Source organism: Salmo salar, chromosome 14, assembly GCF_965601325.2.
Source record: "Salmo salar chromosome 14, fSalSal1, whole genome shotgun sequence".
In the NCBI taxonomy this organism is placed as follows: Eukaryota; Metazoa; Chordata; class Actinopteri; order Salmoniformes; family Salmonidae; genus Salmo; species Salmo salar.
Window position 1 is genome coordinate 38,688,045 of NC_138304.1, and position 25,503 is coordinate 38,713,547.

Below are 25,503 nucleotides of genomic sequence, written 5' to 3' on the forward strand. Positions count from 1 at the left end.
CATTGTTGCAGGGGGATTTTGACATGCTAATATTCTCACTGTCGATTCCAACCGCCCCTCCCCCAGCCTGAGCCCCCCCTACACACTAAAAGCTGTGAGAATTGTAACGCCCTGGCCATAGAGAGGGGTTTTTGTTCTTTATTTTGGTTAGGCCAGGGTGTTACATTGGGTGGGCGTTCTATGTTCCTGTTTCTATGTTTTTGTATTTCTTTGTTTTGGGCCGTGTGTGTGGCTCCCAATCAGGCACAGCTGAAGCTCGTTGTTGCTGATTGGGAGTCACACATAAGGAGCATGTTTTTCCTTTGGGTTTTGTGGGTAATTGTTTCCGTTAGTGTTTTGCACCTGACAGGACTGTTTGGCTGTCGGTTTTCTTATTTTTGTGTAGTGTTCTCTTTTGTTCTAATTAAAAATTGTGATGAACACTAACACCGCTGCACCTTGGTCGACTGTCTCTAACGACAGCCCTTACAAGAATGTGAAACTAAATTCACCTAGACTAGTATGTTACCAGAATGTTTGGTCGACTCATGGAGGAAGGAGAGATGAATTTTGGAGTGTCAACACCTATTCAGTGACAGCTGCATCAGTGTAACAGTGTGTGTGTGTGTGGACATGTTTAACTATTCTTGTGGGGGCCAGGAGTCCCTACAAGAATAGTAAACAAACAAACATTTGACCAACTGAGGACATTTTGTTTGTCCCTACAAGGTCAAATGCTATTTCTAGGGGGTTTAGGGTTAAGGTTAGAATTAGTGTTAGAATTACGTTAAGGGTCAGGGTTAGGAGCTAGGGTTAGGAGCTAGGAGCTAGTGTTAGGTTTAGGTTTTTGGGTTAAGGTAAGAGTACGGGTTAGGTTTAGGGAAAATAGGATTTTGAATCGGACTGAATTGTGTGTTCCCACAAGGTGTGTGTGCATGTGCATGTGTGCGTACATATGTGTGTGCATGTATGTGTTGGTGAGGAAGGATCTAATCCTGGTTTAGGTAGGCCTGACAGACAGACATCTCACTCTCTCAGAGTAGTCATATACAGTATAATATCCACCAACCCTTACACAGATGTCCTGTTGTGTTTAACTACACCACTCACTGTGTGTCACTGCAGAGGTGTTGACACACGTCTCCTTTGAGGATAATCATAGTTCATCTGGTTAGGAACTCTGGTTTAGTTCACAAGAGCTGCAGGCAGGTAGTAGCAGAATAGAACAGAGATTACGGAATCAGATGAAGATTTAGGAGCTGTATTGTGTTACAATTTACAAGAATACCTTGACCACAGAGCAGTGATTGGGACAGCCTTGGGTTTACTACTCCACAATGGTTAACTCTGAAAAACATCTAATTTTCCCCAGGTCTAATGGGCACCCATAACTCCCTCTGATGTCCATCCTGCCCTCATGTATCACTCCATCTATCCATCACTCTGTGTCCTTCCCTCTATCCAGCACCAAGACAGCTGACACACTGGAACAGTCAGGGGCACTTCCGACTCAAGAAAGAAAGAATCTCAACCCTGCTACCACAAAAATACTTTCACCCTGCCACAGCAGGTGAATGCAAGCATTTACCAGGACTGTGCCTCAAAACCAAATATTTACCTGGCCCACCACTCCACCTTGGACTAAAACAGCCTTTATGACCAGGTCCACCTCTACAAGGCAGCAGTGCCCACCTTTGCTAGGAAGGACATCACCCTCAACCGCAGCCCCAGCAACTCATACAGGAGCAATAGAGAAACGGACACCATGGCCAGACCAGCGAGACACCCTCTCAGAAATGCAGCCCCCCCGCGGAGGACCTGCACCAAGAGGATCCACACCAAGAGGACCTACACCCACACCACAGCCACATCCTCAGGGTAGGGTTCGAGGGGACTCTTATGGTAGGTACACCTACAGCTCATCCCTTGGCAGTAGTACTGTATATTACTTTATCACTGACATCAATACAGAGTCTCTCAGAGCGTTCACAGTCAGCCCACTGACACCCGATCAGATCACGGCAAAATCACAGTCTACTTGAACAGAGCAATACTCAAATCATGAGGCATCAAAGCCAAAGGAACTGCATAATATATTATTATATTATTATATTAAGAAATGTTATAGATGGAACGAAAATAGTGTAGAAACCTAACAAAAACAATTAGGCAACAACAAATTCAATCCCTTCAAGAGAACTTGCTGGACAAAACGTCTCACTGTAATAGTGAGGTGTCTTAGAATCAACTACTAAAGACTTCCAGAACCCACTGGATTATCCAATTACATTGAATGTACAGGACAAAATACAAACCCTCCTACCCAAAAAGGCCTGTGTTGTTGATGGTATCCTCAATGAAATGATAAAATATATAGACTACAAATTCCAATTTGCTATACTTAAACTCTAACATCATCCTCAGCTCTGGCATCTTCCCCAATATTTGGAACCAAGGACAAATGTGACCTCAATAACTACCGTGGGATATGTGTCAACAGCAACCTTGGGAAAATCCTATGCATTATCATTAACAGCAGACTACAACAATACAAAAGCAAAGTCTTCTCATGCTTTGTTGATTTCAAAAAAGCATTTGACTAAATTTGGCCTGAGGGTCTGCTACAAAAATTTATGGAAAGCGGTTTTGGGGAAAAAAACTTGCAACATTATAATATACATGTACACAAACAACCAGTGTGTAGTTAAAATTAGCAAAAATACACACATTTCTTACCACAGGGCCGTGGGGTGAGACAGCGATGCAGCTTGAGCCCCACCCTCTTCAACATATATATCCACAAATTGGCGAGGGCACTAGCACAGTCTGAAGCAGCAGGCCTCACCCTACTAGAATCTGCAGTCAATGATCAGGTGCTTCTGTCCCCAACCAAGGAGGACCTACAGCAGCACCTAGATCTTCTGCACAGATTCTGTCAGACCTGGGCCCTGACAGTAAATCTCAGTAAGACAAAAATAATGGTATTAGAAAAAGGTCCAGTTGCCAGGTCCACAAATACAAATTCCATCTAGGACACCATTGCCCTCGAGCACACAAAAAACAATACATACCTCGGCCTAAACTTCACAGCCACAGGTAACTTCCACAAAGCTATGAACAATCTGAGAGACAAGGCAAGAAGGGCCTTCTATGCCATCGAAAGGAACATAAAATTCAACATACCAATTAGGATCTGGCTAAAAACACTTGAATCAGTTATATAACCCATTGCCCTTTATGGTTGTGAGATCTGGGGTCTGCTCACCAGAATTCTGCAAAAACATCCTCCGTGTACAATGTAAAACATCAAATAATGCATGCAGAGCAGAATTAGGCCGATACCCGCTAATGATCAAAATCCAGAAAAGAGCCGTTAAATTCTACAACCACCTAAAAGGAAGCGTTTCCCAAACCTTCCATAACAAAGCCATCACCTACAGAGATATGATCCTGGACAAGAGTCCCGTAAGCACATATGTGACTCGTTTCAGGAAACTAAGCGTATGTTGCACTCCATTTGAATGTAAACTTTTTTTAGAAATCAAAATGCGTTATTTGGAAGAAATGCCTTCTGGAATATGTGAACTTTCATGTGTCTTAATAACAAACTTGCATGCCATCTGTAAATATAAATCAAATTGTTAAAATTACGAGCCTAGTTGGTTTAGCCACAGAAAAAGACAGGTACCTTCCCGCTAGCCATGATTGGCTGAGAAAATGGATGGGCTGGATATGCCGAGAGATGATTTTGGATTGGTCTGCCATGTAGCACGCTTCTGTCTATAACATGAGCTGGTCAGTATGTGTAGGTAATCCTTTGTAACACAGTAGAACTGCAAAAGTGTTGCTCTCCACTTTCTGGAGGACCGAGTTTTGAAAACAATGGAATGCCCAGTGGAATTCCTAGTGGAATTACAATATGATAGCTAAGGAGATGGAGAAAATTCAGGCGTTTGATTGCAAATATTAAGAGGGAGTCGAAAAGACAACATACAGAAGGCTATTGTATAAAACACCTGTCTTCAGATTACATCTTCAAACTAAGGGCAACCATGGTATTTGTGACAGAGAGGGAGGATGTATACAGGTAAAATAGTCTAGCTAGCAACATTTTCAGATATTACACATTTCAAATGTTGTCAGAAAGTCATTTTTCATTTCAAGTTAAAACGTGCTGTTAGCTATCTAGCTAACCTTAGCTGGCTGTCTCGTTAGTTAATGTTGTGTACGTTCTGTGTAGTAATATTATTCGTATCTCAGAGCCATTTGCATTGCTAGTTATAGCCTAATGTTAGCTAGCTAACACTGAACCTCATTGGTTAGCTACTTGCAGATTCGTGCAGGATAGTAACATTATGAGTTGGGATTATGGTTCATTGTTTAGCTAGCTACATGTCTAAACAAAAGACTCCACTATGCAAGTAACCATTTCAATAGAATGTTCATGATGTCACTGCGACAACTGTCAATAGACATAGCTGGTAAATTCGCTCTGGCTATCTTCTCTGATTTCAGAGCGCTCTCGTCTGAGAGTGCCAGAGCGCAGAATAACGAACTCTGAACACCCGTTGAATATGGCCGGTGTCAGTAAACGTTGGCAAAAAAGATTAATTAAATTGTTGCCAGCGGCACAGTTACAGTCACCAACGCTCTGGATGCCCAGCTCTGATAGGATGAGTAAAATGGCCACAGTGAGGTGTTCTCTCATTTGTGTCTGGAAGTAGTTAGCAAGCTAGCCAATGTTAGCCTGTTAGCTTGGGTGCTTGAATGCCGTTGTGAGGTCAGAACGCTCGGATCAACCCTACTCCTGGCCAGAGCATCCAGTGTGTGCTCTGAACACTCGGAGAGCGAAACGCTCTGAACTTACCAACAATCTGACAACTTTCTGAGTTTATGAACGCCCAGAGCGCACTCTGGCACTTCAGATTGAATTTACAAACGAATTCAAGGCCATTTTCTCAAAAGTGAGGTTACAAGCTTATCAACTTTCAAAGCAGAATTACTTTCCCATTGTTCCTCAACTGTAGTGTATGATATAACATTTTCTAGCTCAGAGTCTCTACTTTTATCCAATGTAAAAAACAAATGTTGCTTCATAAGAGCGAATCGAGCCGTTCGATCACATATGTGAGTCCCCTCTGTTCACAAACACAAACAGACCCCACAGAGCAACACAATTAGACCCAACCAAATCATGAGAAAACAAAATGATAATTACTTGACACATTGGAAAGAAATAACAAAAAAACAGAGCAAAATAGAACGCTATTTGGCCATAAACAGAGAGTACACAGTGGCAGAATACCTGACCACTGTGACTGACCAAAAATTAAGGAAAGCTTTGACTATGTGCAGACTCAGTGAGCATAGTCTTGCTATTGAGAGAGGCAACCATAGGCAGACCTGGCTCTCAAGAGAAGACACGCTATTGTGCACACTGCCCACAAAAATTTGATGAAAACTGAGCTGCACTTCCTGCCAAATGTATGACCACATTAGAGACACCTATTTCCCTCAGATTACACAGACCCACAAAGAATTCCAAAACAAATACAATTTTGATAAACTCCCATATGTATTGGGTGAAATACCACAGTGTGCCATCACAGAAGCGAGATTTGTGACCTGTTGCTACAAAAAAAGGGAACTAGTGAAGAACAAACACCATTGTAAATAAAACCCATATTTATGTTTATTTATCCTATAGTATTTGAACTATTTCTGCAGTTTGTAACACTGTATATCAACATAATATAACATTTGAAATGTCTCTATTCCTTTGGAACTTTTGTGAGTGTAATGTTTACTGTTAATTTTTGTTAGTTTATTTCACTTTTGTTTACCATCTATTTCACTTGCTTTGGCAATGTAAACATATGTTTTCCAGGCTAATAAAGCCCTTTGAAATATATGAGTGAGAGCGCGAGAACAGGCTTATAGAAACCAACACAGAAGTACACACACAACTATGTAAAGAGCTGGATTAGCATTTTATCTGGATTTGCATTTGTGTAAAAAAAAAAGAATATGTAAATTACAAAGATGACAGAAATTTAAGGGCACCTTGACTGTGAATGTTGCTTTTTCACTCTCCCCTCTCGTTCTCTCACCCCCTAACTCTATACATCTCTCTCTTTCTCCTCTCTCACTAGACAGGTGATGATCATGTATCCAGGATTCTCCCACATAGAGAGAAGCATGCACACACACACACACACACACACACACACACACACACACACACACACACACACACACACACACACACACACACACACACAGAGAGAACTGAGTACCTGGACAAGTCCCACATCTGCTTATAACTATGACAGACGTGATGAGATGTCTACTGCAATTACACACTCAGTACAGCTATCTACACCCACAATCTCTCTCTCCAGCCTGCTTTCTTTCTCTCTGTCCCACTTTAACTCCATCTCACTCTCTATTTCTCTTGCACAAATACACACACTTAGACAAGCATACACACAACCAAATGCCGAATGTTCTGTTGGGTGCTCTGAAGGTACATAGGACTGAATTACAGCCATAATATCTCTCTGACATCTCTCTCACACTTGGACACATCTTACAAATTCACATCTCTCTCTCATACAATGCCTTCAGAAAGTATTCACACCCCTTGACTTTTTCCATATTTTGGTGTATAGGCCAGTGACTCCACAGGAGTAAAAATGTGCTTAACATGTTAGATAATAAGTTGCATGGACTCTGTGTGCAATAATAGCGCTTAACATGATTTTTGAATTACTACTCCATCTCTGTATCCCACACATACAATTACAGTGAGGGGGAAAAGTATTTGATCCCCTGCTAATTTTGTAGGTTTGCCCACTGACAAAGAAATTATCAGTCTATCATTTTAATGGTAGGTTTATTTGAACAGTGAGAGACAGAATAACAACAACAAAAAAATCCAGAAAAACGCATGTCAAAAATGTTATGAATTGATTTGCATTTTAAAATGAGGGAAATAAGTATTTGACCCCTCTGCAAAACATGACTTAGTACTTGGTGGCAAAACCCTTGTTGGCAATCACAGAGGTCAGACATTTCTTGTAGTTTGCCACCAGGTTTGCACACATCTCAGGAGGGATTTTGTCCCACTCCTCTTTGCAGATCTTCTCCAAGTCATTAAGGTTTCGAGGCTGACGTTTGGCAACTCGAACCTTCAGCTCCCTCCACAGATTTTCTATGGGATAAAGGTCTGGAGACTGGCTAGGCCACTCCAGGACCTTATGTGCTTCTTCTTGAGCCACTCCTTTGTTGCCTTGGCCATGTGTTTTGGGTCATTGTCATGCTGTAATACCCATCCACGACCCATTTTCAATGCCCTGGCTGAGGGAAGGAGGTTCTCAACCAAGATTTGACGGTACATGGCCCCATCCATCGTCCCTTTGATGCGGTGAAGTTGTCCTGTCCCCTTAGCAGAAAAACACCCCCAAAGCATAATGTTTCCACCTCCATGTTTGACGGTGGGGATGGTATTCTTGGGGTCATAGGCTGCATTCCTCCTACTCCAAACACGGCGAGTTGAGTTGATGCCAAAGAGCTCCATTTTGGTCTCATCTGACCACAACACTTTCCCCAGTTGTCTTCTGAATCATTCAGATGTTAATTGGCAAACTTCAGACGGGCATGTATATGTGCTTTCTTGAGCAGGGGGACCTTGTGGGTGCTGCAGGCTTTCAGTCCTTCACGGCGTAGTGTGTTACCAATTGTTTTCTTGGTGACTATGGTCCCAGCTGCCTTGAGATCATTGACAAGATCCTCCCGTGTAGTTCTGGGCTGATTCCTCACCATTCTCATGATCATTGCAACTCCACGAGGTGAGATCTTGCATGGAGCCCCAGGCCGAGGGAGATTGACAGTTCTTTTGTGTTTCTTCCATTTGCGAATAATCACACCTTATGTTGTCACCTTCTCACCAAGCTGCTTGGCGATGGTCTTGTAGCCCATTCCAGCCTTGTGTAGGTCTACAATCTTGTCCCTGACATCCTTGGAGAGCTCTTTGGTCTTGGCCATGGTGGAGAGTTTGGAATCTGATTGATTGATTGCTTCTGTGGACAGGTGTCTTTTATACAGGTAACAAGCTGAGATTAGGAGCACTCCCTTTATGAGTGTGCTCCTAATCTCAGCTCGTTACCTGTATAAAAGACATCTGGGAGCCAGAAATCTTTCTGATTGAGAGGGGGTAAAATACTTATTTCCCCTCAATAAAATGCAAATCAATTTATAACATTTTTGAAATCCGTTTTTCTGGATTTTGTATGTTATTCTGTCTCTCATTGGTCAAATAAACCTACCATTAAAATGATAGACTGATAATTTCTTTGTCAGTGGGCAAACGTACAAAATCAGCAGGGGATCAAATACTTTTTTCCCCTCACTGTATCTGTAAGGTCCTCAGTCGAGCGGTGAATTTCAAACACAGATTCAACCACAAAGCCCAGGGAGGTTTTCCAATGCCTCGCAAAGAAGGGCACCTATTGGTAGATGGAAAAAACACACTGAATATCCCTTTGAGCTTGGTGAAGTTATTAATTACACTTTGGATGGTGTATCAATACACCCAGTCACAACAAAGGTATAGGGTTCCTTCCTAACTAAGTAGCTGGAGAGGAAGGAAACCACTCAGGGATTTCACCATGAGGCCAAATGGTGACTTTAAAGCTGTTACAGAGTTTAATGGCTATGATAGGATAAAACTGAAGACGAAACAACAACATTGTAGTTGCTCCACAATAATGACCTAAATGACAGAGTGAAAAGAAGGAAGCCTGTACAGAATAAAAATATTCCAAAACATGCATCCTGCTTGCAATAAGGCACTAAAGTAAAACTGCAAAGAAATTAACTTCATGTCCTGAATACAAAGCATTATGTTTGTGGAAAATCCAACAACTGTCACGTCCTGGCCAGTATAAGGGTTAATTAGTATTGTAGTTTGGTCAGGACATGGCAGAGGGTATTCGTTTTATGTGGTTCGGGGTGGTGTGTTTGTTAAAAGGGTGTTTGATTTAGTATTTCCGGGTTTTGGTTTATGTATTTCTATGTTTAGTCTAGTGTGTCTGGTTCTATGTTGAGTTAATTGGGGTTGGACTTCCAATTGAAGGCAGCTGTTTGGTGTTGCCTTTGATTGGAAGTCCTATATTAGTTGGGTGTGTTTGTCTTGTATTTTGTGGGTGATTGTTCTGTGTTTAGCCGAGTGCCTTACCAGACTGTCAGTTTGTCAATCGTTCGTGTTTTTTTGTTATTTTTGTACGTTCGTTTTGAAGTGAATAAATGTTCAAAATGAACAATCACATACCTGCTGCGTATTGGTCTACCTTTTCCGACGATGATTTCGTTATATTGTCAGAAGACGAAGAAATCCCTGACAACAACACATCACTGAGTACCACTCTTCATATTTTCACGCATGGTGGTGGCAGCATCATGTTATGGGTAGGTTTGTCATCAGCAATTACTAAGGAGGTTTTTTTTATATAAAAAGTAACTGAGCTTTTTATAGAGCAAAGCACAGGCAAAAGCCTAGAGGAAAATCTGGTTCAGTCTGCTTTCCAACAGACACTGGGATATGAATTCGCCTTTCAGCATGACAATAACCTAAAACACAAAGCAAATCCACACTGGAGTTGCTTACCAAAGACAGTGAATGTTCCTGAGTGTCTGAGTTAATTTTGGCTTAAATCTACTTGAAAATCTATGGCAAGACCTGAAAATGGTTGTCTAGCAATGATCAACAAACAACTTGACAGAGCTTGAAGAATTGTGTATTTTGTGTAGATACTTGACAAAAAATACAATCAAATCTATTTTAATCCCACTTTTAAACACAACAAAATGTGGAAAAAGTCAACGGTTGTGTCACGTTCTGACCAGTATTATTTTGTTAGTGTAGGCTGGTCAGGACGTGGCAGAGGGTATTTGGTTTATGTGGTTCGGGGTGTGTGTATTATGTAGAGGGTAGTTGATTTCTGTATTTCGGGGTTTTTGGTCACTGCTCTGTTAGTCTGTTCTTTCTAGTTGGTCTGTTTCTATGTTTAGTTAATTGGGGTGTGGACTCTCAGTTGAAGGCAGGTGTTGTCTAGTTGCCTTTGATTGAGAGTCCTATATATTAGGGTGTGTTTGTGGGAGTTTGTCACTTGAATTGCTGTCGGTTGCCTTCAAGTCTGTATTTGTCGTCCATCGTTTTGTTTGTATAAGTGTTTTCATTAAAAAGTTAATTATGAGCACTCAACCCGCTGCGCCTTGGTCCATTCCTGATGACCGTCGTTACAGAACCTCCCACCAAATCCGGACCAAGCAGCGAAGGAAGGAACAACAGGTGGACGTTGAGGAGAAAAGGGAATTTGAGTTGGGCCAACGGGAGAAATGGACATGGGAACAGATTATGGCCGGAGAGGGCCCATGGAAAAAATGGAGCGAAGACTGGGAACGCTACAGGGGAACACGACTGGCTATTAAGCCGGAGAGGCAGCCCCCCAATTTTTTTGGGGGGGGGCACACGGGTAGTTTGGCAGGGCCAGGATTGAGCCCCAAGCCAAATCCCCGTGCTTATTGGGGGCAGCCTAGTATTTGTCAGGTCCCATGCGTTGGAGTGAGGTGCACGGCGTTGAGGCCTAGTATTCACAGGCCGGTGTGCACAGTACCTGCGTCCCGCATTTGTCAGGGGAAAGCGGGCATCCAGCCAGGAAGGGTGGAGCCAGTACTGCGCTCGAGACCGCCAGTGCGCCTTCACGGTCCAATATATCCTGTTCCCGCTCCACGCACTAGCCCTAAGGTGTGTGTTTCCAGTCTGGCATATCCAGTACCAGCACCACGCACTAGGCTTCCAGTGCATCAGCCCAGTCCAGTACGTCCTGTTCCCGCTCCACGCACTAGCCCTAAGGTGTGTGTTTCCAGGCTGGCATATCCAGTACCAGCACCACGCACCAGGCTTCCAGTGCGTCAGCCCAGTCCAACCCGTCCTGTTCCTGCTCCACGCACTAGCCCTAAGGTGTGTGTTTCCAGTCTGGCATATCCAGTACCAGCACCACGCACTAGGCTTCCAGTGCATCAGCCCAGTCCAGTACGTCCTGTTCCCGCTCCACGCACTAGCCCTATGGTGTGTGTTTCCAGGCTGGCATATCCAGTACCAGCACCACGCACCAGGATTCCAGTGCGTCAGCCCAGTCCAGTACGTCCTGTTCCCGCTCCACGCACTAGCCCTAAGGTGTGTGTTTCCAGTCTGGCATATCCAGTACCAGCACCACGCATCAGGCTTCCAGTGCGTCAGCCCAGTCCAGTACGTCCTGTTCCCGCTCCACGCACTAGCCCTAAGGTGCGTGTCTCCAGTATGGTACCTCCATTACCAGCACCACGCACCAGGCTTCAGTGCGTCAGCCCAGTCCAGCACGTCCTGTCCATGTTCCTCGTACTAGCCATGTGGTGCGTGTCCTTAGTCTGGCACGTCCTAAGTCAGCCCCACGCACCAGGCCTTCCGGCGATAGTGCCCCGGAGAGAGACGGCCCACTGTTCAGAGCCGAGTGAGTCTGGCTACAGTCCAGAACTTCCGGCAACAGTGCCTCGTCCAGAACTTCCGGCGACAGTGCCTCGTCCAGAGCGAGATGGCCCACTGTTCGGAACCAGGTGAGACGGCCCACTGTTCGGAGCCGAGTGAGTCTGGCTACAGTCCAGAACTTCCGGCAACAGTGCCTCGTCCAGAGCTTCCGGCGGCAGTGCCCCGGAGAGAGACGGCCCACTGTTCGGAACCAGGTGAGGCGGCCCACTGTTCAGAGCCGAGTGAGTCTGGCTACAGTCCAGAGCTCCTAGAGTCTTCCTACAGTCCAGAGCTCCTAGAGTCTTCCTACAGTACAGAGCTCCTAGAGTCACCCTACAGTCCAGAGCTCCTAGAGTCACCCTACAGTCCAGAGCTCCTAGAGTCACCCTACAGTCCAGAGCTCCTAGAGTCACCCTACAGTCCAGAGCTCCTAGAGTCACCCTACAGTCCAGAGCTCCTAGAGTCACCCTACAGTCCAGAGCCCCTAGAGTCACCCTACAGTCCGGGGTCGACAGAGAGGGACATCACTGTAGAGACAGTTTATGAGGGGAGTGAGCCAGGGGTGGAGTGGGGTCTGCGTCCGGCTCCTGAGCCACCTTCTGAGGGGGGAGTATTGGGGTTAGGGGGGGGGGGGTGTTGCAGGAGCACCGTCGGTGACGGTGGCCACCCTCGGTGACGGTGGCCACCCTCCCTTCCCCCCCATGTACTTTTGGGGATTTATTAGTGTTTTGGGGGTTATTTGTTTTTTTTTGTGTGTGAGGTGCATCCGGGGTCTGCACCTTTGGGGGGGGGGGGGGGGGTAATGTCACGTTCTGACCAGTATGAGGGTTATTTTGTTAGTGTAGGCTGGTCAGGACGTGGCAGCGGGTATTTGGTTTATGTGGTTCAGGGTGTGTGTATTATGTAGAGGGTAGTTGATTTATGTATTTTGGTCACTGCTCTGTTAGTCTGTTCTTTCTAGTTGGTCTGTTTCTATGTTTAGTTAATTGGGGTGTGGATTCTCAATTGAAGGCAGGTGTTGTCTAGTTGCCTTTGATTGAGAGTCCTATATATTTTTTGTATTTGTGGGAGGTTGTCACTTGAATTGCTGTCGGTTGCCTTCAAGTCTGTATTTGTCGTCCATCGTTTTGTTTGTATAAGTGTTTTCATTAAAAAGTTAATTATGAGCACTCAACCCGCTGCGCCTTGGTCCATTCCTGACGACCGTCGTTACAGGTTGTAAATATTTTCTGAAGGCACTGTACACACAAACACCACCCACAAATACACACAAAATTACCACCCACACACAGACACCACCCACACACAGACACCACCCACACACCACCCACACACAGACACCACTCACATACACACCACCCACATACACACATACAGTTGAAATCGGAAGTTTACATACACTTAGGTTGGAGTCATTAAAACTTGTTTTTCCAACCACTCCATGGTTAACAAACTATAGTTTTGGCAAGTCGGTTAGGACATCTACTTTGTGCATGACACAAGTCATTTTTCCAACAATTGTTTACAGACAGATTATTTCACTGCATCACAATTCCAGTGGGTCAGAAGTTTACATACAATAAGTTGACTGAGCCTTTAAACAGCTTGGAAAATTACAGAAAATGACATCATTGCTTCAGAAGCTTCTGATAGGCTAATTGACATCATTTGAGTCAATTGGAGGTGTACCTGTGGATGTATTTCATGGCCTACCTTCAAACTCAGTGACTCTTTTCTTGACATCATGGGAAAATCAAAAGAAATCAGCTAAGACCTCAGAATTTATTTTGTAGACCTCCACAAGTCTGGTTCATCCTTGGGAGCAATTTCCAAATGCCTGAAGGTACCACATTCATCTGTACAAACAATAGTATGCAAGTATAAACACCATGAGACCATGCAGCAGTCATACTGCTCAGGAAGGAGATGCGTTCTGTCTCCTAGAGATGAACGTACTTTGGTGCGAAAAGTGCAAATCAATCCCAGAACAGCAGCAAAGGACCTTGTGAAGATGCTGGAGGAAACAGGTACAGAAGTATCTATATCCACAGTAAAACGAGTCCTATTGTAACGGGTGTCGTAATGAGTGGACCAAGGTGCAGCGGGAAAATGTATACTCATCTTCTTTAATTGTGAAAAGAAGGAAAAACAAACAAAACACGTATACAAAACACAACGAACGACACTAACAGTCCTATCAGGTGCATAGACACTAAACAGGAGACAACTACCCACAATTCCCATTACCAAAACACCCCTATACATAGGACCTTCAATCAGAGGCAACGAGGAACAGCTGCCTCCAATTGAAGGCCAAATCAATAAACTAAACAGACTAGACTAGAACATAGAAATATACTAACATAGAACATAAACCAAAACCCTAGAACACTCAAATCAAACACCCCTCTACAAAAACACATAGCCCAACAAACCCCGAAACACTCTAAACAAATACCCCCTGCCACGTCCTGACCAAATAATATAACAAATAACCCCTTTACTGGTCAGGACGTGACACCTATATCGACACCTGAAAGGCCGCTCAGCAAGGAAGAAGCCACTGTCCCAAAACCGCCATAAAAAGCCAGACTACGGTTTGTATCTGCACATGGGGACAAAGATGGTACTTTTTGGAGAAATGTACTCTGGTCTGGTGAAACAAAAATAGAACTGTTTGGCCATAATGACCATCATTAAGTTTGGAGGAAAAAGGGGGAGGCTTGCAAGCCGAAGAATACCATCCCAACCGTGAAGCACGGGGGTGGCAGCATCATGTTGTGGGGGTGTTTTGCTGCAGGAGGGGCTGGTGCACTTCACAAAATAGATGGCATCATGAGGGAGGAAAATGATGTGGATATATTAAAGCAACATCTCAAGACATCAGTCAGGAAGTTAAAGCTTGGTCGCAAATGGGTCTTCCAAATGGACAATGACCCCCAAACATACTTCCAAAGTTGTGGCAAAATGGCTTAAGGACAACAAAGTCAAGGTATTGGAATGGCCATCAGAAAGCACTGACCTCAATCCCATAGAACATTCGTGGGCAGAACTGAAAACGTGTGTGCAAGCAAGGACTACAAACTTGACTCAGTTACACCAGCTCTGTCAGGAGGAATGGGCCTAAATTCACCCAACTTATTGTGGGAAGCTAGTGGAAGGCTACCCCAAACGTTTGACCCAAGTTAAATAATTTAAAGGCAATGCTACCAAATACTAATTGAGTGTATGTAAACTTCTGACCCACTGGGAATGTGATGAAAGAAATAAAAGCTGAAATAAATAATTCTCTCTACTATTATTCTTACATTTCACATTCTTAAAATAAAGTGGTGATCCTAACTGACCTAAAACAGGGAATCTTTACTGGGATTCAATGTCAGGAATTGTGAAAAACTGGGTTTAAATGTATTTAGCTAAGGTGTATGTACACTTCTGACTTCAACTGTATACCACACACACACACACACACAGATACCACCCACATACACACAGATACCACCCACACGCACTATTTCTTTTCTTCTATTTTTATTTCACCTTTATTTAACCAGGTAGGCCAGTTGAAAACAAGTTCTCATTTACAACTGCGACCTGGCCAAGATAAAGCAAAGCAGTGTGACACAATCAACAGTTACACATGGAATAAACAAACGTACAGTCAATAACAATAGAACAAAATCTATATACAGTGTGTGCAAATGAGGTAAGATTAGGGAGGTAAGGCAAGAAATAAATTGTAATGGCTTCGCCACTACAGCCTAGCAATTAACACTAGAGTGATAGATGTGCAGAAGATGAATAGGCAAGTAGAGATACTGGGGTGCAAAGGAGAAAAAAAAGACAATATGGGGATGAGGTAGTTGGATGGGCTATTTACAGATGGGCTATGAACAGGTGCAATGATCTGTGAGCTGCTCTGACAGCTGATGCTGAAAGTTAGTGAGGGAGATATGGGTCTCCAGCTTCAGTGATTTTTGCAATTCGTTCCAGTCATTGGCAGCATAGAACTGGAAGGAAAGGCGGCCAAAGGTAGAATTGGGGGTGACCAGTGAAATATACCCGCTGGAGCATGTGCTACGAGTGGGTGCTGCTATGGTGACCAGTGAGCTGAGATAAGGCTGGGCTTTACCTAGCAAAGTTTTATAGATGACCTGGAGCCAGTGGGCTTGGCAATGAATATGAAGCGAGGGCCAGCCAACAAGAGCATACAGGTCGCAGTGGTGGGTAGTATATGGGGCTTTGGTGACAAAACGTATGGCACTGTGATAGACTGCATCCAATTTGCTGAGTAGAGTGTTGGAGGCTATTTTGTAAATGACATTGCCGAAGTCAAGGATCACTAGGATAGTCAGTTTTACGAGGGTATGTTTGGCAGCATGAGTGAAGGAGTCTCTGCTGCGAAATAGGAAGCTGATTCTAGATTTAATTTTGGATTGGAGATGCTTAATAATGAGTCTGGAAGGAGAGATTACAGCCTAACCAGACACCTAGGTATTTGTAGTTGTCCACATATTCTAAGTCAGAACCGTCCAGAGTAGTGATGCTGGACGGGCAGGCAGGTGCGGCAGCGATCGGTTGAAGAGCATGCATTTAGTTTTACTTGCATTTAATAGCAGTTGGAGGCCACGGAAGGAAAGATGTATGGCACTGAAGCTCGTCTGGAGGTTAGTTAGCACAGTGTCCAAAGGGCCAGAAGTATACAGAATGGTGTCGTCTGCGTAGAGGTGGATCAGGGAATCACCAGCAGCAAGAGCGACATCATCGATGTATACAGAGAAGAGAGTCAGCCCGAGAATTGAACCCTGTGGCACCCCTATAGAGACTGCCAGAGGTCCAGACAACAGGCCCTCCGATTTGACACATTGAACTCTGTCTGAGAAGTAGTTGGTGAACCAGACGAGGCAATCATTTGAGAAACCAAGGCTGTTGAGTCTGCGGATAAGAATCTGGTGATTGACAGAGTCGAAAGCCTTGGCCAGGTCGATGAATACGGCTGCACAGTATTATCTTTAATCAATGGCGGTTATGATATCGTTTAGGACCTTGAGCGTGGTTGAGGTGCACTCATGACCAGCTCGGAAACCAGATTGAATAGTGGAGAAGGTACGGTGGGATTCGAAACTGTTGGTGATCTGTTTGTTAACTTGGCTTTCGACGACCTTAGAAAGACAGGGTAGGATACATATAGGTCTGTAACAGTTTGGGTCTAGAGTGTCTCCCCCTTTGAAGAGGGGGATGACCGCGGCAGCGTTCCAATCTTTGTGGATCTCAGACGATATGAAAGAGAGGTTGAACAGGCTAGTAATTGGGGTTGCAACAATCGCGGCGGATAATTTTAGAAAAAGGGTCCAGATTGTCTAGCCCAGCTGATTTGTAGGGGTCCAGATTGTGCAACTCTTTCAGAACATCAGCTATCTGGATTTGGGTGAAGGAGAAATGGGGAGGCTTGGGCAAGTTGCTGGGGGGGGGTGCAGGGCTGTTGACCGGGGTAGGGGTAGCCAGGTGGAAAGCATGGCTAGCCATAGAAAAATGCTTTTGAAATTCTCAATTATCGTGGATTTATCGGTGGTGACAGTGTTTCCTAGCCTCAGTGCAGTGGGCAGCTGGGAGGAGGTGCTCTTATTCTCCATGGACATTACTGTGTCCCAGAACTTTCTGGAGTTTGAGCTACAGGATTAAAATTTCTATTTGAAAAAGCTAGCCTTTGCTTTCCTAACTGCCTGTGTATATTGGTTCTTAACTTCCCTGAAAAGTTGCATATCGCGGGGGCTTTTCGATGCTGATGCGGTAGGCCACAGGATGTTTTTGTGCAGGTCAAGGGCAGTCAGGTCTGGAGTGAAGCAAGAGCTACATCTGTTCCTGGTTCTACATTTTTGAATGGGGCATGCTTATTTAAGATGGTGAGGAAAGCACTTAAAGAATTAACAGGCGGAATGAGGTCAATATCCTTCCAGGATACCCGGGCCAGGTCAATTAGAAAGGCCTGCTCGCTGAAGTGTTTTAGGGAGCGTTTGACAGCGATGAGGGGTGGTCGTTTGACCGCAGACCCATTACGGACACAGGCAATGAGGCAGTGATCGCTGAGATCCTGGTTGAAGACAGCAGAGGTGTATTTAGAGGGCAGGTTGGTCAGGATGATATCTATGAGGGTGCCCGTGTTTACAGATTTGGGGTTGTACCTGGTAGGTTCATTGATAATTTGTGTGAGATTGAGGGCATCTTACTTAGATTGTAGGATGGCCGGGGTGTTAAGCATGTCCCAGTTTAGGTCACCTAACAGTACGAGCTCTGAAGATAGATGGGGGGCAATCAATTCACATATGGCGTCCAGGGCACAGCAGGTTGGCTGAAGGTGGTCTTTAACAAGCGGTAGCTGTGAGAGACTTGTTTCTGGAAAGGTGGATTTTTAGAAGTAGAAGCTCGAAGTGTTTGGGCACAGACCTGGATAGTATGACAGAACTCTGCAGGCTAACTCCACCCCCTTTGGCAGTTCTATCTTGTCGGGAAATGTTATAGTTGGGGATGTAAATCTCTGGATTTTTGGTGGCCTTCCTAAGCCAGGATTCAGACACGGCTAGGACATCTGGGTTGGCAGAGTGTGTTACAGCAGTGAATAAAACAAATTTAGGGAGGAGGCTTCTAATGTTAACATGCATGAAACTAAGGCTTTTACGGTTACATTCAACAAATGAGAGCGCCTGGGGAATGGGAGTGGAGCTAGGTGCTGCAGGGCCTGGATTAACCTCTACATCACCAGAGGAACAGAGGAGGAGTAGGGTAAGGATACAGCTAAAGGCTATAAGATCTGGTCGTCTAGTGCGTCTGGAACAGAGAGTGAAATGAGCAGGTTTCTGGGAGCGGAAGAATAGATTCAAGGCATAATGTACAGACAACGGTATGGTTGGATGTGAATACAGTGGAGGTAAACCTAGGCATTGAGTGACGATGAGAGAGGTTTTGTCTCTAGAGACACCATTTAAACCAGGTGAAGTCACCGCATGTGTGGGAGGTGGAACAAAAGGTTCTAGCTAAGGCATATTGAGCAGGGCTGGAGGCTCTACAGTGAAATAAGACAATAATCACTAACCAAAACAGCAATGGACAAGGCACACTGACATTAGGGAGAGGCATGCGTAGCCGAGTGATCATAGGGACCAGTGGGTAGCTAGGTGAAAAGACACGGCGATTCAGACAGCCTGCGGGCTGGGGCTAGCAGAAGGGCCTTAGGGGGACGTCGCGATGGAAGAGTCTGTTGTAGCCCCCTCGGACGATTACGTCGGCAGACCAGTTGTGATGGATAGGCAGGACTCCGTGTAGGCAGTAAAAGGGGTCCAGGCCAATTGGCAAAATAGGTATTGTAGCCCAAGAAGTTGGCTGATGGACCTCTTCAGCTAACAGTCCGATATGCTCAAGATAGCTAGCGGGCCGTGGCTAGCAGGCTAGCGGATGGGCCTTCAGGGGACGTCGCGATGGAGGAGCCTGTTGAAACCCCCTCGGGTGGATTACGTCGGTTAACCTGTTAGGGCTAGGGGGCAGTATTGACACGGCTGTACAAAATCAGCAGGGGATCAAATACTTTTTCCCCCCTCACTGTAAACACACACACACACACAGCTTTCTCTACCCTTAACCTTGTTCTGAACACCTCCAAAACACCAGTCATGTGGTTTGGTAAGAAGAATGCCTATCTCCTCACCAGTGTGATTACTACCTCTGAGGGTTTAGAGCTTGAGGTAGTCACCTCATAAGTACTTAGGAGTATGGCTAGAGGTACACTGTCCTTCTCTCAGCACATATCAAAACTGCAGGCTAAAGTTACATCTAGACTTGGTTTCCTCTATTGTAATCACTCCTCTTTCACCCCAGCTGCCAAGCTAACTCTGATTCAAATGACCATCCTACCCATGCTAGATTACGGAGACATAATTTATAGATCGGCAGGTAAGGGTGCTCTGGAGCGGCTAGATGTTCTTACCATTCGCCCATCAGATTTGCTACCAATGCTCCTTATAGGACACATCACTGAAATCTATACTCCTCTGTAAACTGGTCAACTCTGTATACCCGTCGCAAGGCCCACTGGTTGATGCTTATTTATAAACCTCTTAGGCCTCACTCCCCCCTATCTGAGATATCTACTGCAGCCCTAATTCTCCACATACAACACCCGTTCTGCCAGTCACATTCTGTTAAAGGTTCCCAAAGCACACACATCCCTGGGTCGCTCCTCTTTTCAGTTCGCTGCAACTAGAACGAGCTGCAACAAACACTCAAACTGACAGTTTTATCTCAGTCACTCAATCATGGACACTCGTACTGACAGTTGTGGCTGCTTTGTATGATGTATTGTCATCTCTACCTTCTTGACCTTTGTGCTGTGGACTTTGCCCAATAATGTTTATACCATGTTTTTGTGTTGCTACCATGTTGTTTTGCTACCATGTTGTTGGCATGTTGTGTTGCTACCATGCTGTGTTGTCATGTGTTGCTGCCTTGTTATGTTGTTGTCTCTTTATGACGTGTTGTGATGTGTGTTTTGTCCTATATTTATATATATATATTTTTTTATCCTAGGCCCCTGTCCCCACAGGAGGCCTTTTGGCTTTTGGTAGGCTGTCATTGTAAATAAGAATTTCTTCTTAACTGACTTGCCTAGTTAAATAAAAAATAAATACAAATATATGTCAATGGTGAAGAGGCGACTCCGGGACGCTGGCCTTCTAGGCAGAGTTGCAAAGAACAAGCCATATCTCAGACTGGCCAATAAAAAGAAAAGATTAAGATGGGCAAAAGAACACAGACACTGGACAGTGGAACTCTGCCTAGAAGGCTAGCATCCCGGAGACGCCTCTTCACTGTTGACATTGAGACTGGTGTTTTGGGGGTACTATTTAATGAAGCTGCCAGTTGAGGACTTGTGAGGCGTCTGTTTCTCGCATGGAATAGCCTTCATTTCTCAGAACAAGAATAGACTGACTAGTTTCAGAAGAAAGTTATTTGTTTCTGGCCATTTTGAGCCTGTAATCGAACCAACAAATGCTGATGCTCCAGATACTCAACTAGTCTAAAGAAGGTCAGTTTTACTGCTTCTTTAAATCAGAACAACAATTTTCAGCTGTGCTAACATAATTGCAAAAGTTTTTTCTAATGATCAATTAGCCTTTTAAAATGATAAACTTGGATAAGCTAACACAACGTGCCATTGGAACACAGGAGTGATAGTTGCTGATAATGGGCCTCTATACGTCTATGTAGATATTCCGTTAAAAATCAGCCATTTCCAGCTACAATAGTAATTTACAACATTAACAATATCTACAGTGTATTTCTGATCAATTTGATGTTATTTTTGTGGATTTTGTTTTGATTTTATTTAAAAAACAAGGAGATTTCTAAGTCACCCCAAACTTTTGAATGGTAGTATATACGTTTTACGGACACAGTATGCTTTACATTAGTTAACGTGTTGTTATTAGTCCCAACCTTCAGCTCCATTCAACCACTCCCATCTATATCTTAACACCATCCATATTGGATTTCTATTTGACATTATTTTTCAACTATGCTGTTATGTTTCACAAAAATTCAGAACCTTTCTATTCTCACAATTTCTACAGATTGTAAATTTAAAAAAAAAAGTATGCTAAAAATATTATTTTTTTATTGATCGATTGACTATGACTTTTCAGATCACCCAGTAGTGCTATCTGCAGAGTTATCTCCAGGTAAATGTCACAATTTCTCAGTCATTCCTGGACCTGTGACCAAAAATAAGCGACATATGGACAGTACCAAAACAAATGATCTAATGATTCTGTCTCTTCGCAGCAAAATCTGCAGAGATGGATAGGCTGTATCCCCCATATATATATATATATATATATATATATATATATATATATATATATATATATATATTTACTGCTCCAAAAAATAAAGGGAACACTTAAACAACACATCCTAGATCTGAATGAATGAAATAATCTTATTAAGTACTTTTTTCTTTACATAGTTGAATGTGCTGACAACAAAAATCACACAAAAATAATCAATGGAAATACAATTTATCAACCCATGGAGGTCTGGATTTGGAGTCACACTCAAAATTAAAGTGGAAAACCACACTACAGGCCGATCCAACTTTGATGTAATGTCCTTAAAACAAGTCAAAATGAGGCTCAGTAGTGTGTGTGGCCTCCACGTGCCTGTATGACCTCCCTACAATGCCTGGGCATGCTACTGATGAGGTGGCGGATGGTCTCCTGAGGGATCTCCTCCCAGACCTGGACTAAAGCATCCGCCAACTCCTGGACAGTCTATGGTGCAACGTGGCGTTGGTGGATGGAGCGAGACATGATGTCCCAGATGTGCTCAATTGGATTCAGGTCTGGAGAACGGGCGGGCCAGTCCATAGCATCAATGTCTTCCTCTTGCAGGAACTGCTGACACACTCCAGCCACATGAGGTCTAGCATTGTCTTGCATTAGGAGGAACCCAGGGCCAACCGCACCAGCATATGGTCTCACAAGGGGTCTGAGGATCTCATCTCGGTACCTAATGGCAGTCAGGCTACCTCTGGCGAGCACATGGAGGGCTGTGCGGCCCCCCAAAGAAATGCCACCCCACACCATGACTGACCCACCGCCAAACCGGTCATGCTGGAGGATGTTGCAGGCAGCAGAACATTCTCCAAGGCGTCTCCAGACTCTGTCACGTCTGTCACGTGGTCAGTGTGAACCTGCTTTCATCTGTGAAGAGCACAGGGCGCCAGTGGCGAATTTGCCAATCTTGGTGTTCTCTGGCAAATGCCAAACGTCCTGCACGGTGTTGGGCTGTAAGCACAACCCCCACCTGTGGACGTCGGGCCCTCATACCACCCTCATGGAGTCTGTTTCTGACTGTTTGAGCAGACACATGCACATTTGTGGCCTGCTGGAGGTCATTTTGCAGGGCTCTGGCAGTGCTTCTCCTGCTCCTCCTTGCACAAAGGCGGAGGTAGTGGTCCTGCTGCTGGGTTGTTGCCCTCCTACGGCCTCCTCCACGTCTCCTGATGTACTGGCCTGTCTCCTGGTAGTGCCTCCATGCTCTGGACACTACGCTGACAGACACAGCAAACCTTCTTGCCACAGCTCGCATTGATGTGCCATCCTGGATGAGCTGCACTACCTGAGCCACTTGTGTGGGTTGTAGACTCCGTCTCATGCTACCACTAGAGTGAAAGCACCGCCAGCATTCAAAAGTGACCAAAACATCAGCCAGGAAGCATAGGAACTGAGAAGTGGTCTGTGGTCCCCACCTGCAGAACCACTCCTTTATTGGGGGTGTGTTGCTAATTGCCTATAATTTCCACCTGTTGTCTATTCCATTTGCACAACAGCATGTGAAATTTATTGTCAATCAGTGTTGCTTCCTAAGTGGACAGTTTTATTTAACAGAGGTGTGATTGACTTGGAGTTACATTGTGTTTAAGTGTTCCCTTTATTTTTTTGAGCAGTATATATAACATTCTATTGGTTGCAAGAATTTTGTATAATAATTTACATTGAAAAGTTCTAAGTTTTGAATCCGGCATAGTTTTGAGTATCAGTTCATACATAAACCATGGAATCGGTACGTCCTTAAATGAAACTGGTATACTTTTTTATTTATCACAATTTTCTATAACCAATTATAGTCTTTAATGCTGACAGACTAGTTCCCTACTTCCATTTTTGCGGTAATGTTGCAAGTTTTGGTAGAGCAGACATGACCCTGCTCTTAATGGGGGGGGGGGGGGGGGGGGGGTGATTAGTATGTGAATGGGGAAGGAGTTCTATCAGGAGGTCATTGGTGGCATAAGGCGTCACTGACAGCCCAGCCTCCCAATTGCTGCTGTGTTGGAGCGTTAGAAGGGTTGCAGGGGAGGTACACAGGTGGGGATAAAGATTAGGGGAGGGGGGTAACCCTGAACCTCTTTCATGTTTACCCCCTCTAACACTGCAACACAGCAACAATTGGGAGGCTGGGCTGTCATTAATGACTTAATCCACCAATGGCCTCCTCATAGAACTCCTCCCTCATTCATAAACTAATCCCTTCTTCCTCTCCTCCCTCTCTCTCTCTCCACCCCTCCACAACCCTCCTCAAGCCTTAGCAAGCCCACATTGAAGATTAATGCCTCCCCCCTTCCCACTATCCACCTTGTATCCATCCAATGGCAGGCGAGGCTGTGAGAGAGGGCCACCTTTTGATTTCTTCCATGGGGGAGGGGACGGTACTCTTTCTTCATAGCTCTCTATAGAGCTATAAAGTACTTTTCTCATTCACTGCCTCGTTCTTTCCCGGTTTCTCTTTGTCCCTGTTGGTCACTAGTCCACTAATTCAGTGGTTCCTAACCTTTTTTGGTTACTGTACCACCAACTAAATTTTGCTCTGCCTGGAGTACCCCCTCATGTGCATTTTACCAGTAGGCCTATTGTCTCATGAGTTTTCTCAAGTGGGGCAGCAGGTAGCCTAGTGGTTAGAGCGTTGGGCTAATAACCGAAAGGTTGCAAGATAGAATCCCTGAGCTGACAAGGTAAAAATCTGTCATTCTGCCCCTGAACAAGGCAGTTAACCCACTGTTGATAGGCTGTCATTGAAAATAAGAATTTGTTCATAACTGACCTGCCTAGTTAAATAAAGGTAAAAAAAGAAATAAAAAAAGGACCCCCTGTAGATAGGCCAAGTACCCCCAGGGGTCCTAGTAGCTCTGGTTGGGTACCACTGCGCTAAGTGACATGATGGAAATGCTAAGATGTAATATTCAGTCCAGTAGGTCATTAAGTCTGACAGTACTTTGGCACCACTTGAGTACTCCAGTCCTGAGTGGGCAGTCTTGATTTAATAGAGTGGGGGGAAAGGATATACTGTTCAAAATAGCCGGTCCTTAACTTCAGATCAAAGCTGACCAAAGTCAAGGGTTTAGTTCAATCTTGTTAAAGAAAACAGCATTCAGATGTCATTAACTCTACTATGGAGGAAGAGAGAGAGTTATGAATGGAGAGAGAGGCACAGAGAGGAAGAGAGTGGGAGAGAGAGAACCTGGTGTCTGTCACATACAGAAAAATTTGATAGGTACCCCTTTCTCTACTATCTCACACACACACACACACACCCTCCGCTGGGTCCGCAGTCGTCTAAAAGTTATAGCTGCGGCTATGGCCATCATAAATAAGGTTGGCAGAATAGTCACACAGCTGTATGTCACTCCCTACTGAAGCATTGAGCCTCAACCGCTGTGTGTGTGTTTCCGTGTGTTTAATAGAGAGAGAAATGGCGTGCTATAAAAAACTGTCTTCAGAACGTCTGTTCCCGACAGTCTCTCCTATTTCCATGTCTCTTCCAGAGCTCAGAGCCGATGACTTAGTCGACTGAGCTAAAGTTAAGTGCATAGCCCATGGTTCGATACAATTTCAAATAAAATGTGGTAATTAAATTGAAATATATGTAAATCAAATTCCTTACCCTGACAGGCTCCACCTTTCTCCTCGTATCCCGGGTTACAGACACACCCACCAATGGGAACCAGCCATTCCCCATCTGCGCCACAATACATCTTAGGCTCCTCCCTTTCCTCTGATTGGTTCACACACGACCCCCTGACCTCCACTAAAGAGGAAGTGTCAGCTCCAGTGTTAGTATCTGGGAAGGTTGCCAGGTTACGGATGCTGAGGGGGCAGGTCTTGTAGAAAACGCGAACGGAGATCAGAGCGATGCAGGCGCCAACATCCTGGAACGCCAGGTAGAAACCCTTCCGGGTTGTGACCTTTACATTACGCACCTCCGTGTTTAGCTTCATGATGCGATCCCCGATGTCCACCTGATCATCATAATAATAATAATAATAATAATATCATTAATAATTATCAATAGCCATTGCAACACAATGTTACCTCATGGTAATTTTTACACTGAAAAAACAACATCAAATCAAC

The 25,503-nt window shown here is 44.5% G+C and overlaps 1 protein-coding gene across 1 annotated transcript in view; it reads right to left on the minus strand.

Moving 5' to 3' along the window:
* The window catches only part of LOC106569458 (ephrin type-A receptor 4), a 72,311-nt gene that overhangs the window by 41,256 nt on the left and 5,552 nt on the right, over positions 1 to 25,503 (minus strand). The window contains exon 4 of the mRNA XM_014140822.3: positions 25,034 to 25,388. Within this exon, the coding sequence (XP_013996297.1) occupies positions 25,034 to 25,388 (355 nt within the window). The remainder of the gene's footprint in view (positions 1 to 25,033; positions 25,389 to 25,503) is intronic.